Source organism: Neodiprion fabricii, chromosome 2 (assembly GCF_021155785.1).
Source record: "Neodiprion fabricii isolate iyNeoFabr1 chromosome 2, iyNeoFabr1.1, whole genome shotgun sequence".
Classification (NCBI taxonomy): Eukaryota; Metazoa; Arthropoda; class Insecta; order Hymenoptera; family Diprionidae; genus Neodiprion; species Neodiprion fabricii.
Window position 1 is genome coordinate 27,843,443 of NC_060240.1, and position 11,836 is coordinate 27,855,278.

Here is an 11,836-nt window from a genome sequence, read left to right on the forward strand (position 1 = left end):
TCGTTACTCAAACGCTCCCTGTTTATTTCGCCATCAGCCAGCGCTGCGATCGCGCAAGCCCTTCGGATTCTAGGCATGCAGAATCTTAGTAGAGAGGTCTGGCTCCAGCTGTACTCTCTCTTTCCAATCACGGCCTCAGCTCGGTACACAGTCGTGCAGTCTATCTTTATAAGTCCATGCGTTCAATCATACGTTCAACATACACAAGAGATGAAGGAAAGATATGATACATATCCATATAATTGTGAGTAATACGTTTCTAGAGGGTCGTGCGCACAGAGCACTGAAATATAAGCTTATAAACGTGGAGTGGACATGCCGATGTTTTCCTCTGATCTTTCAGGTCCAAGATTGCATTGTGCTTTGCGCAAAAAAATTAAGACAAATACATATCGCCGTCTCTCTCAATCGCATTAGAAGTATGCTATCAAGTTAGGACAGGATGTAAGCTTTCTTTCTCAACCTGTTTGGGACACGTTTGGGACCATGAGACACCGTGACCGCTCCATTTAAGCTTTATGGTCTGGGAGGTTTTTATAGTTTCTTTTCGCTTTCATGCTGATGAATTTAATGCGTCACAACTAATTCGAAATGCTACATTCAAAGCGAGACGAAGATTATGTTAATGATTTTGAATTCGTAATGATTCTCTTCGTAAATTGATATGTGTGAATCGGCGAATGAAAATATAGTATGAAGAGAAGAGATATAAGAATTTGAAAAAATTTGCTGCAGTTGGCTAGCCTGGACGGAATAAATACGTAAATACAATATGGCTGGTTGAAGTGAAACGTCGTCAGAGTTTTTCTGTTCGATATTTCATGCTTCACTGAGTGAAAACTCTCTATTTTAATAGTTACAACGCGTTTGCAACGTGTGACAATAGTTTATTAACAATTTTGTGCTGAAAATTGTCAAAAATTTTAACCTAATTTAGCAGGAAGTGGTTGGTCAGTCGGTTTGAAGAAATGTTGTTTTTATTTTTTATACCCCAGTTGACATTCGTCGGAGTTCGCATAATATACCAATCAAAGATGTAACGATTGTTATGTTAATATTTAAGAACTTGTGGTATCTTGTCAACTCAACCATGTGTACACGTGTAGTTTTATCGTGGCAATGAGGTAGGGCACTACTTGTATGACAATGGAGATGGATTTGGATGGCACGAAGTGCGAAGGAGGCGGAGAAAGCAGCCCTGGGTGTTCTGGTTACTCCAGTATGGTTCACAGTAAAAAAGTTATCAAACACGCGCTTCGCCAGCAGGCCAAGAGGAGGAGAAAAAACACTACGATAGCTGCTGGCAACTCTCGCACTCTTCCTAGGATTGTTGTGAAGCCTCTTCCGCCACCTCCTCCGGATGATATTCCCTTGAATGTTGCTAATGTCCCACGAACTCCCACAAGTAAGTTTATTAATTTGCAAAACTTCTTTAAACTATCAACAGCTCCGAATTTCATTGTCTGTATACAAATCTTGATTATTTTCAGTTGTGTCATCTGTGACTCAAAATTGTTGGATTGTTGCTTCTATGTTGGTTTTCATATTTGATTATGAAAATCATTTAGGTTTTTTTTCCACTTGTAACTAACAGGTCTGCTGAGACTCTTTGGATAAGCAATGTGTAATATCAAGAATTGTGGCACACATATTGCGCAGGATATGCAGAAAGGCAATAATTTTTTTTTTAAGACTCAAATGTATTTATAATGCATTTTTATACTATCTGTTAACGTTCAGGACTATTTTTGGATTGTTACTATTCCTATACCAATGAAAGTAATCATATTTCCATAATAATAGCCGAGGAACCAGCAGCTACAATGAGGGAAGTGCTGGCAAGTCTACCTGGTTTTAGTTTGAAGTCTAGTCGTAGAAGATCGACGAAAAGGCTTTCAGCTGCTGCTCAGTTAGAAGCTGGGTTAGTAGATTTGGAATCCCCAGCCAGCATTTTGGCCAGCACCAGTCTTAGGGCTTTACTTAATCGGTACACCTTCCAGGGACTTCCTCCTCTTTATCAAAGGAAGCTCGCTCAGCTTTTACCAGCTGTTGATAGACAGGTATGCCATTGATGATCGTATTGGAAATTCAAATGATCATTGGTTATGACAAAAATGAAGCTAAAGCTAGCAGCCAGAGTTTATACCCAGATGTTTCGAACTTTTTGGAAATAGAAAAATGCAGTTTAGGTAAATCTTCATAATTCTATAAAAGTATTGGGGGTTCAAGGTATTTCACAAAACTTTATTTCCAGACTTTACTATCTTAATTGAATGAACATTAGAACGTTTGGTTGCTCATTCTACCAGCTAGCTTCAGCCTCGTATGATCAAGAGTTTGACTCTTTGAATACAAGAGCCTGTTATAAAACAAATAATAATTAATCTCTTAGCTTAACACTTATTGTAGTATGTTTTCTCTTGTGCGTAATCATTGCTTTTTTAGGATGCTGCAACGTCTGGATTAAACAATGAGTTCTTTGCACGTGCCTGCCTTGAGTGGAAAAAACGTCTGGCTGAGGGTGAATTCACCCCCGAAAATCAACAGAGACTGAAAATGGAAGCTGAGAGAGATAAGAATAAATTAGATCCTTGGAAGCTTAAGCATTTTGAACCAATATGGGGTGAGAAACGAGAACCTAAGTTGAGATCCGGTAAGTCAAACATCTCGAAAACGTATGTACAACATTTCTATACAGTTTTGCTTTTTCCCATTATGAGTAATGTATTGTTACAGGACCGCACTCTGCAGTGGAACCAAGGCCGATTGGAGCAGTCACACGTTCAAGTTTGCGATTGCGCTCAGAATCTATACACGATCAGACAGCACCTGATCTTTTACCTTGTTCAGCAGCAGTCACAGAAGAAAAAGTGGCGATAGCAAGTTACGTTTCTAAAGGTCATATAATGGCGTCAAGCTTGACAACGGAAAGTCAAGCAGTGACCCTTAAATCAACGCAAGAATGTGAGGATGATAAGGAAATGGTGCCGAGTAATAGTTGCAAAGAAGTACTAACACAGCAAAAACTAAATTCATCCAATGTTATAATTAAGTCTGACCCTGATCCATTCATAGAAGAAACACCTGTCATTGTCACTAATGATGAAACCACGAAGTCATCGGAACTTCGTGTGTCTGAAACTCCAGGAGAGTTAATGTTAGAAATAGCCAATGGAGTAGCTGCTGAAATTATTAACGAAGAAATACACAAATCTGAGGAACCAGTTTCCGATGTACCTGATGAAGAGATTTCCCGTCAATCGGATAATCATGATTCCGAGATATGTAAAATCGAAAGTAATGTAACGACAGAGAATTTGTCATCTTGTGATGGTGCCCCTCTATCAGAACCAATATCAGAGAATCAGTCTATAATCAATAGTCAACCAGAAGTAGAAGAATCAACTACAACTACAACTGTAGATGGTGAACCACAGATTCCAGAAGAGATGGAGATAGATAGTGAAACATTACAACGCATACACGAATTAGAGGTGAAAAAATTCAAAAATCATATTGATAATCAGCATTACATAGATTTGTTGAATAATCATCAGATGTTTGGTATTTACATATTCCAATGAAATGAATTTTTACGATCGTAGGTACGTGGTGAAATGATAGAAGCTTATGAAGAGATATCAGGTTGCCCAGAAAATATTTATCCTATTTTGGCGGATATAGAAATTGGTTCAAGTACAGGAGGAGGGGACGACAATCCTGTGGTACCTGTACAAGGGCCAGTCAATGCAGCCTCTTGCGAGATGACCACTGGAAATGAAGAAGATGCTTTCATTGACGCCAATAATTATGTTCTCGAATCACGAGAGATTAGTACCGGGATGCTCGAATGCAACTGGACCGTTGATCCCACAGTAAATAATGTTGGAGTAACCAGTGTGAGTAGATAATGATTAAAACCTGTAACATGTGTTTTTGCAGGCAACTTTTATAGGATGCTTTAAAGTCATGATCTTTGAATCTAATTTATTTTCAAAATATTTTTATTTTGAGATAATAGTCTAATAATCAATTCCCACTTGCAGACACATGAGGAGCTCCAAGTACCCTGGCCCCTAGTAACCGCAGCCTTAGATGGTTCCGTTGCAGCAAACATAACTGTGACGACACAGGATGACTGCAATGATTCATCGACATCCAACGAAATTGAGAGCATTCCCAAACAAAACAACACAAAGACTAGTATTGCGGAAGTGATGAACTCTGTGCAAATTCCCGTTGACCAAAGCCCTTCCTATGAAAGAGCTGACACATTGACTGTTGGTACCCCTGTAACAAGCTGCCTATTGAACAACATTCAGTCGAATAGCCCACCGATAATTGCATTTCCTCCATTACAGTCAATCAGATTTGTACAAACGAATTTTCACACAGGACAAACAAACTCAAACTCTGTCCCGATACAGATTCAAAACCAGCCCAATCCGTCCCCCCAGCTCAGCGTGGTCAGTACTCAAGAAGAGACTATTGTTCAAATATCGTCGGCAAATGTTGTTGGACAAACGAATGTTGCAACTAGCAACGTTCTTCCACGTAATCAGGCGCAGAGCAACCCTATATGTGTTCCGTCCCCGAATCAAGGTCGAGGTCAAAGTACAATCGTCGTCCAGCAACAGACGCCAATTGTTGCGCAACCTCGACAGATTGTAACTGCTACTGTCCAGCAACAATATGCTACAAGTGCCGTTACTGCTCCTTCGCGATTGGCCCGTTCTACCAGCCAAGGTGGCCCGAGAGGTTCACGAAGCGGCAATAAGGAACAGGGCGGGGGAAGGTCTAGGAGTTCCACAAAAGAACCCCCTGGTGCCGTAAATTTGGAACGAAGCTACCAGATTTGCCAGGCGGTTGGTTGATTTAATTGAAACGTTGAATGCTTTAGGATTTCTTTTTTTTTTTTATCTGAAAGGTTCAAAATTTGACTCGAATTCAGTATTAGTACACGGACTGTAGAGGGATTTCTTGGAAGAAGTATTGTTTGAAATAGTTTAAATCCTTTGTCAATCTACAGGTGATTCAAAGCTCGCCGAATAGGGATCAACTCAAGGCTCATTTGAAACCACCTCCAAGTTTACTAGCCCGTGCTGATGGAGCTTTCACCACTAGCAAGCCTGGAGGACGTACACTAACCAGTGTCAAAACCCAGAAGGCTCAGCAAGCCGTGCAGCATGTAAAACATACGCAGAATAAGGGTCAAGCAGTGATGCTTAGACACGTATTTGCTACCACACGGCAAGCCATACCTGCAGAGGTAAATGTGAAATGTGATTTGGTTATTCTGTAGGAACTTTATGATCTTTTTGTTTAAAATAACTTACATAAATTATGTTTCAGGTGACTGAAAGTGGGGCAGTGGCTCAGCTGGGTCCCAATGGAACAAATGGCCTGGGGCAATACATCTTGGTACAAAGAACTGGAGTTGGTGACAGTGCACCTCGGGCTTCATCGGCACCGCCGCTACCCCCCCAAATAGCTGGAATGGGAGTGGGACTTCATCTGGTCAGAGGAAGGCCAGCAAGCGCCGGGGAGGGTTCTCATCAAGCTGTAACTCTGAAGGCAAGGGGTGCCTCAGATGGGAGAGGTGGTGGTGGTGCTGAGCCTGGTGCTCCCGGTGTTATTATGGGTGGTGATCCTCCACCACCATGTGAATGCAATATGAGAGGTGCCATGGTCATATGTCGTCAATGCGGAGCCTTTTGCCATGATGACTGTATTGGACCTCAACGGATTTGCGCCACCTGCCTCATACGTTGATCGGTGGTTAATTATAAATCAAGTAGCCAGATAGATGAAACCCATAGATCAAGCTAGAGAGGGCTAGCGTTGGATAACAAAGCATGAGAAGGCTGAGCGGCTGTTAGGCTTGACATAGTTTTCATATCTTTGATTGCCGGAAATAGGTTTCAACTATCGTTTCTTTGCTGCTAGCTCATTTGTTGGTGAATATGGTGGTACTGTTTTGAAAAAACTTCCCTTAATATGAGATTTTTGGAAATTTTTTCACCTCGGCCAGTACCTGTTTATTATCCACCCGGTTACCGTTCATTCAATATTCTTACAAGTAGATGAACATGGGCGTAGTGGGGACGTTGTTATGTTTATTGAATTGACATGTACTTGACATTCAAAAAACTCTACCTTTCTATGTGAAACCCTCCCATAACCATCACTCTAAGGCTGGTGAGTGATGAAACAAAGTATAAATAAGAAAAATAACGCGTGAAGCGTAAACAATCAAAGCAACTTGCCATCATCCGTGTTATCTCGTGTATTTTATTTCGATACTTTTAATGCTACGTACAATCAGAGGCATATCCAGGCCTGGTGATTTATTGAGTCCCCATTACTTTCAGTGTTAAATAAGGGCTAAAATTGCATTGCAGTCCGACACCGTTATTGTCTTCCACTAACATCACACGCAATCGTTCGTGATATCGCTATTTATTTATTCCCACAGTTTTCAATTCATCACCCACGTTATTGCAAAGGACATTCTTATTGAAAAAAATGCGATGAGATGCGGCAACAGATTAGCGTAAAACATACAGTGAAAAGAGAGTTTAATGAGCTTGACTCATGTATTTCGATACAGTTTAACGCCTTGGAATCATTCTGCCGCGTCTCTTCACACGCGATGTATTTAGGAAACTCGTTCGTCTAAGGCATGTCTTATCGAGTCATTAACGAGTGACCTATTTAGCATTAGCGACATATTAATTATCATTAGAGGTAAGATTTTCATGTAGATTAGCTGTGATCCAATGCTTATTGTTAGATAAATCTGCGACGGATGTTCGTTATATCGAGTCAACGAACTGGACTGATCCTGAAAAGCGACGGAACTGACGGCGCGCAAAAAAGGCGTGACTGACTTTACGTCGAATTCTCACATTGTACATAAAACATGTTTTTTAATTTTTTTTTAATCATATTTTCATTATCTCATTACGCCATTAGGTTTGCAGAGCACGAGACTTTACATTTTAGCGTATCAGGGAAAATACAAGACGCGACTCATCCATATTAGATTGTAATACATAATTGTTTATTTTTTATCATCTTACAATGATAATATTATTGTTGTGATTGCATAGCACCTACTGTGTACTCCGCTCAAATGTAAATAAAATCATATTCGTTTAAAACTTTAAAAAATGGTCTGATATGATTAACGAAAATTTTCGACTTCTTTTTCACTCGGTAGATTTGCAGTAGCAAATTGCAGACCTTCTGAAGACAATTATAATTAAATTGTATAGAAGCCTTGTCATTCTTTCATCATCGAACCAAATCCATCCTCTCACAAATAATGATTCAAAATGTTAAAAAATATAAGTTGCAGCAACAGTGAAGAACAAAGCAGAAAGGCATTACAGCAAATGTTGACTACAACTCGTAGTACGGATGACTGTCAACTGATGAAGCGACGCTTCTTTTCAATTTTTGTGGCTTATTCGAGAAAAATACAGAACTACCAAAGCTGTAAATGCAAGTATGTTATACATACCATTCTTTAATCCTGATTAATGATGAAGTAACGAACTGTAGGCAACAGAAAATGACGTAAAAATTATAAGAATAATATATGGCAAGATTATGTATGTAGACATATTATGACTCACTTCGATTTTATTGGCATTGAGATGCAAGATAAGCTAGTCAGTAGGAGTTACACTGATAGAATCGCAACAAAACTACCTACAAAAACAGCGCATCACGTTTACTGACAATTCATTCTTATTAATGATGTAAATTAAATGCAAATGTGATTAATACTACGTGATTGCAATAATCTGTAAATTTTTCGATTTTAGCCGATGTACAGTGGATTTTTCTACATCTCTAATTACGTGTGAACACAATTGGGTAATGTGTGAGAATCCTCTGATGAATGTAAAGGGTGAAAATCGCGAGGCAGATAGACATCAGAACTTGTCGATTAATTGCAAAATATGTTGCTGTTCCGCCTCTCTCCACTCATTGTCACCAGCATCACCAAGATTACCCGCATATTCTGTAGAAATTAAGAAAAGAAACGATTTCTATGTTGTCTCCTTCATATTGTAGAAAGAGAGAAAAGGGTATTGGGAGTGCGAATTCACAATATGAGCTGTCTATTCTACCTCTCATAATGTGCCTTATGGTCTTGAGAGATGCTCGTCTTTGTGCGAGAATTCTCGTTACACGTTGTTTCACTGTTGGTGGACAGCCAGTACAGGCTTCCAATAAAACGTAATCTACTAACTGGAGAATGAATAATCCTCCGTCCAGTCTCCTCATGTAAGATTCTTCCTCTTCTTCGTCATCCTGTAAATTAGAAATTTTAAATAATATCAGGAATAGAAAATATCCACTGATTAAATCCCACACATACACAAATTTGTAGCGATTAAAAATTGGTATAATCAAGGTAAGTAATGTCAGTTTTGATATTAATTTATAGATTATTACAAAAGTGAACAATAGCTAGTTATAGTTACGACTTGCCTTTGTATCTCTTTCGACCTCCTCTACTTTTTCTAGGTATTTAAAATGAAGCTCCATCAGTCTGTCGACTTTTTCAAAATCGTTTTCTGTGAATTTGCTTATCAGACGCTGTCTCTGTGCTCCTTTACAATTCCTCAGCATACTTGCGATAATGGAAACGACGTGCTCTGAATAAATACATGGTGGTGGGAACAAGACAGAATGGTGAGTTCAGCAGGAGGGGAACAGTAGTAAATAAAAATGATGTAACTACCTTCATGCTCTTCCGTTGTGAGTATTTTCTTTCGATTCTTAGTTGGTGTTTTCATGAACAATGGAAAAATTGTTCTTAATCCCAGTATATCTACGAATTTCATGCAATTGTCCTTTCCATCTGGCCCATTCATAGCGTGGTCCAGTACCTGTAATATAAACCCCTGTCTAGAAACCGGAAATCTGTGTCAATGGCTGTGACAACTTTCCATAAATTTCTCAATATACGTGGTACCTTTAGAGATCCATTACGAGACATTTTCTTCTCACGTAACATTAGATTCATGAGCTGGAGTCCTTCGCCACGGAGGAAGCGTTCTCGATTTATCGTTGCCATTAGACTGGAGCACAAAACATTGAAAAGATTCTCCATCATTTCTTGTTCCTCCGCTGTTCGAGGATCGTGACGCTTGTAGAACTAAAGGATTACAGTGAACGGGTTTGCATCTGTTATTCTTTCATCGAGATTAATTCCAATATAGTTAGAAAACAGCAAAACCCTTACAGCGAGTTGTTGTAAAAGAGCATCTATTCCATCCAAATCCCCAAGCAGCAACCTATTCTCAGGTGTTTGTTGAACAAGTATGGACAGCAGTTCACTGGCATATAGCTTATTTCCATCAAATGGAGCCTTTACCTTGATTCTTCGTAGTAGCCACTGGAGGAGTCCTTGTTTACCTGCATCTACGCAGAGGTCTGGTCTGAACTCGAGCAGATTTTCGAATATGGCTTGAAAAAAATTAAGGAATAACCCTTTAGGTAAAGGTGACAACTAAGATCAAAAATAAATATCCCTAACAATTTCATGTCCTAATTGAACTTAGATCAACTTTATACGTCCATATTGTAATAATCATCTTGCTGTCTTATTGAATATTACCCAAAGTATTGTGAACTCCGTCGCTTTCTTCCTTTACACTCTCATCAAGCCTTTCTAAATTTTGCACTAAAAGGGCACATACTTGCTGTTCCAGCAACGAATCTATAAGGATATCTGCACCCTCCTGGCTTTCATGCAAAATATCAACATCTGTAAGCTCTTGCAGCAGATCAGCCACCCCAACAGCAATGTCTGTATTTTCATGAGAAAGAAGCTCTAGCATGGAAGCCACAGCACCAAGTTCTACCATTATCGGGTAGAGATCTGGGGCTGTTGCTACTACATTTAGTTCTTGCAATGTTTCATGTAGCTCCAACTCAGATTCCATGAACCTAGAAAAGACAGAATGGTAAAATGACATTTGGTAGTTTGTTTTCACAAATAATTGGGTAAATGCTAACTCACTTTTCTGGTTGATCTGGAAATTTCACCCGCATCTCTTGATTCCGAAGAGCTCGTTTTTCAAACAACAGAATCATTCGCTTTAGCGTGGCTTCATCTAAAGCTTCAACCTCTGCTGCTTCCGTCTCTACATACTTGATAATCTCTTGTTTTTCTTTTTCTGTCAACTGAGGTTCGACAACATCATTGGCTGGAGCTGGAAGTGCAGCTCTGATTGGTGTAGGAGGTTCTTTGCTAACAGCTGGAGTGAGATCACCCTCATTAATCTGTCGCTGACGAGGATGATATGGCGTTTTAATCACACGCTTTGATCGTTTAGCATTTTCCCAGTTATCCTCATCTTCTTCATCTCCATGTACTGGTCGTTTCGGTGTATTGGGTGGCTAAAAGTTAATTCCTTACATAAAACCCAACCTACTCCAACAGAAATCATCATAACTTGCAGGTTTATCAGCTAATGACAGTAATGCAGTGAGCGCACCCTTATCTAACGACAATAACCACCAGTGTCTCAGAGATTGGCAGGTTATGTTACTGACACACACTTGTAGCGTGAATATCGTTAATAAGTAGCTTAAGTATAGCAACGAAAGTAATACAATAAGCGTAAGAAACTTTACTGTTCAGATTGAAAGCTAAACATCACCTAACTTTGGTAACCTTTAAAAATACTTGAATAATTACCTTGTATGATAATAGTTCACCGATATCCATATCGAAAACTGTTTGTCTCGATATTTTTAAATCACAGCTACTTAATTTTATGTTAATAAGTAAACGTGATAATTAACCAATAACAGAATAAAGCCATACATGGTAATTGTGTATAACCCTAGTACATAAATCCTGATGTGTTGATTAAAGACTATGTTCTTCAGTTGACTGACAATGAGTCTATATTGGTACTCTCCGTATTGCCATGTGTATACATACTTATGCATAGGCATACATTATTATCAGCTAGGTTGAATTGGGTTGAATCAGGTTAGGTTACAACGGGACAAATGGAACTTGGAACGGAACAGGACGGCAAGTGGTGAATGTTATCGAGCGTGAAAAGTGAATATTGATAAGGCGGCAAACAACGGTGAAATACATTCAACAGTGAGATATTTTACGAGTTTTTATTGCAGCTTTCATTTATGATTTGGTCAGCAACGACCTTCGGACTACGATACATCTAGATGACACGTCTAGATCAACCAAATGCTCCAACACAGGCAGATTCGCAAGAACTGAATGCCGAATTGCATTTTCCTAGGGCTGGTGATGCATTGATCTGGGCAATTTTTGCGACGCCGAATATGGCACCAGCTGCACTAAAGCATGCGACGGCGAGCGTCGCGCAGCCGGCCTAGCAAAGTCCAACGCCCACCAGTCCAGCTTCAACATTAATTACCTCAGCCGAAATAAGGATCATTGTTACGGCTACGATGGCAAATATTGATATCTTCATTTGCTTCTGTGAAATTAATTATTACGGTTGATAAAATACTCAGCAGTGCTTAGGATGGTATAGCTCACTGCATCATCGAGTACCTACGCGTACAGTACAGCACGTTGATGTTGGACCGTGTTTATGGGGGCTCTAAGCTGTCCAGTCTTGTGATCTAGCTCAATGTTGAAGAGTTCTACCAGATCTCAAATGTTAATACATCAATGCTTTTTAATTAAATAACACTTTTCTTCTGTACCAGACAGCACAACGTAACAATTATCTTCACGTATCTGTAAGTATCAAAATCAGAACTGAGAATGCTCATGATCTCTTTCACTTTATATTAACAGTTTACTAGC

General features: G+C 39.5%; 2 protein-coding genes across 7 annotated transcripts; one reads left to right on the forward strand and one right to left on the reverse strand.

Annotated features, from left to right (window-relative positions):
* Positions 1–55: 55 nt before the first annotated feature.
* On the forward strand, positions 56–7,466 carry LOC124176052 (polycomb protein Asx-like). 6 transcript variants are annotated; one of them, XR_006869291.1, is made up of 9 exons: positions 56–1,405; positions 1,804–2,060; positions 2,446–2,653; positions 2,737–3,494; positions 3,606–3,899; positions 4,047–4,865; positions 5,030–5,269; positions 5,353–6,911; positions 7,355–7,466. XR_006869291.1 is itself a non-coding variant. In XM_046556848.1 (9 exons), the coding sequence occupies exons 2-9, from the start codon at positions 1,621–1,623 to the stop codon at positions 5,770–5,772; spliced, it is 3,048 nt and encodes a 1,015-aa protein (XP_046412804.1). In that variant the 5' UTR covers positions 56–1,405; positions 1,491–1,620; the 3' UTR covers positions 5,773–7,466. The 6 variants fall into 6 exon arrangements, 5 of the variants coding, with proteins under 5 accessions (XP_046412804.1, XP_046412802.1, XP_046412803.1 ...); XM_046556848.1 differs by adding an exon at positions 1,491–1,672 and having other exon boundaries at positions 5,353–7,466; XM_046556846.1 differs by having other exon boundaries at positions 5,353–5,775.
* Positions 7,467–7,629: 163 nt separating this feature from the next.
* LOC124176056 (beta-catenin-like protein 1) lies at positions 7,630–10,990 on the reverse strand. The gene is made up of 9 exons (XM_046556856.1): positions 10,724–10,990; positions 10,043–10,422; positions 9,638–9,969; positions 9,263–9,486; positions 8,993–9,175; positions 8,759–8,906; positions 8,506–8,672; positions 8,142–8,325; positions 7,630–8,032 (listed from the first exon to the last, which is right to left on the reverse strand). The coding sequence occupies exons 1-9, from the start codon at positions 10,751–10,753 to the stop codon at positions 7,944–7,946; spliced, it is 1,737 nt and encodes a 578-aa protein (XP_046412812.1). The 5' UTR covers positions 10,754–10,990; the 3' UTR covers positions 7,630–7,943.
* Between the last annotated feature and the right edge of the window lie 846 nt (positions 10,991–11,836).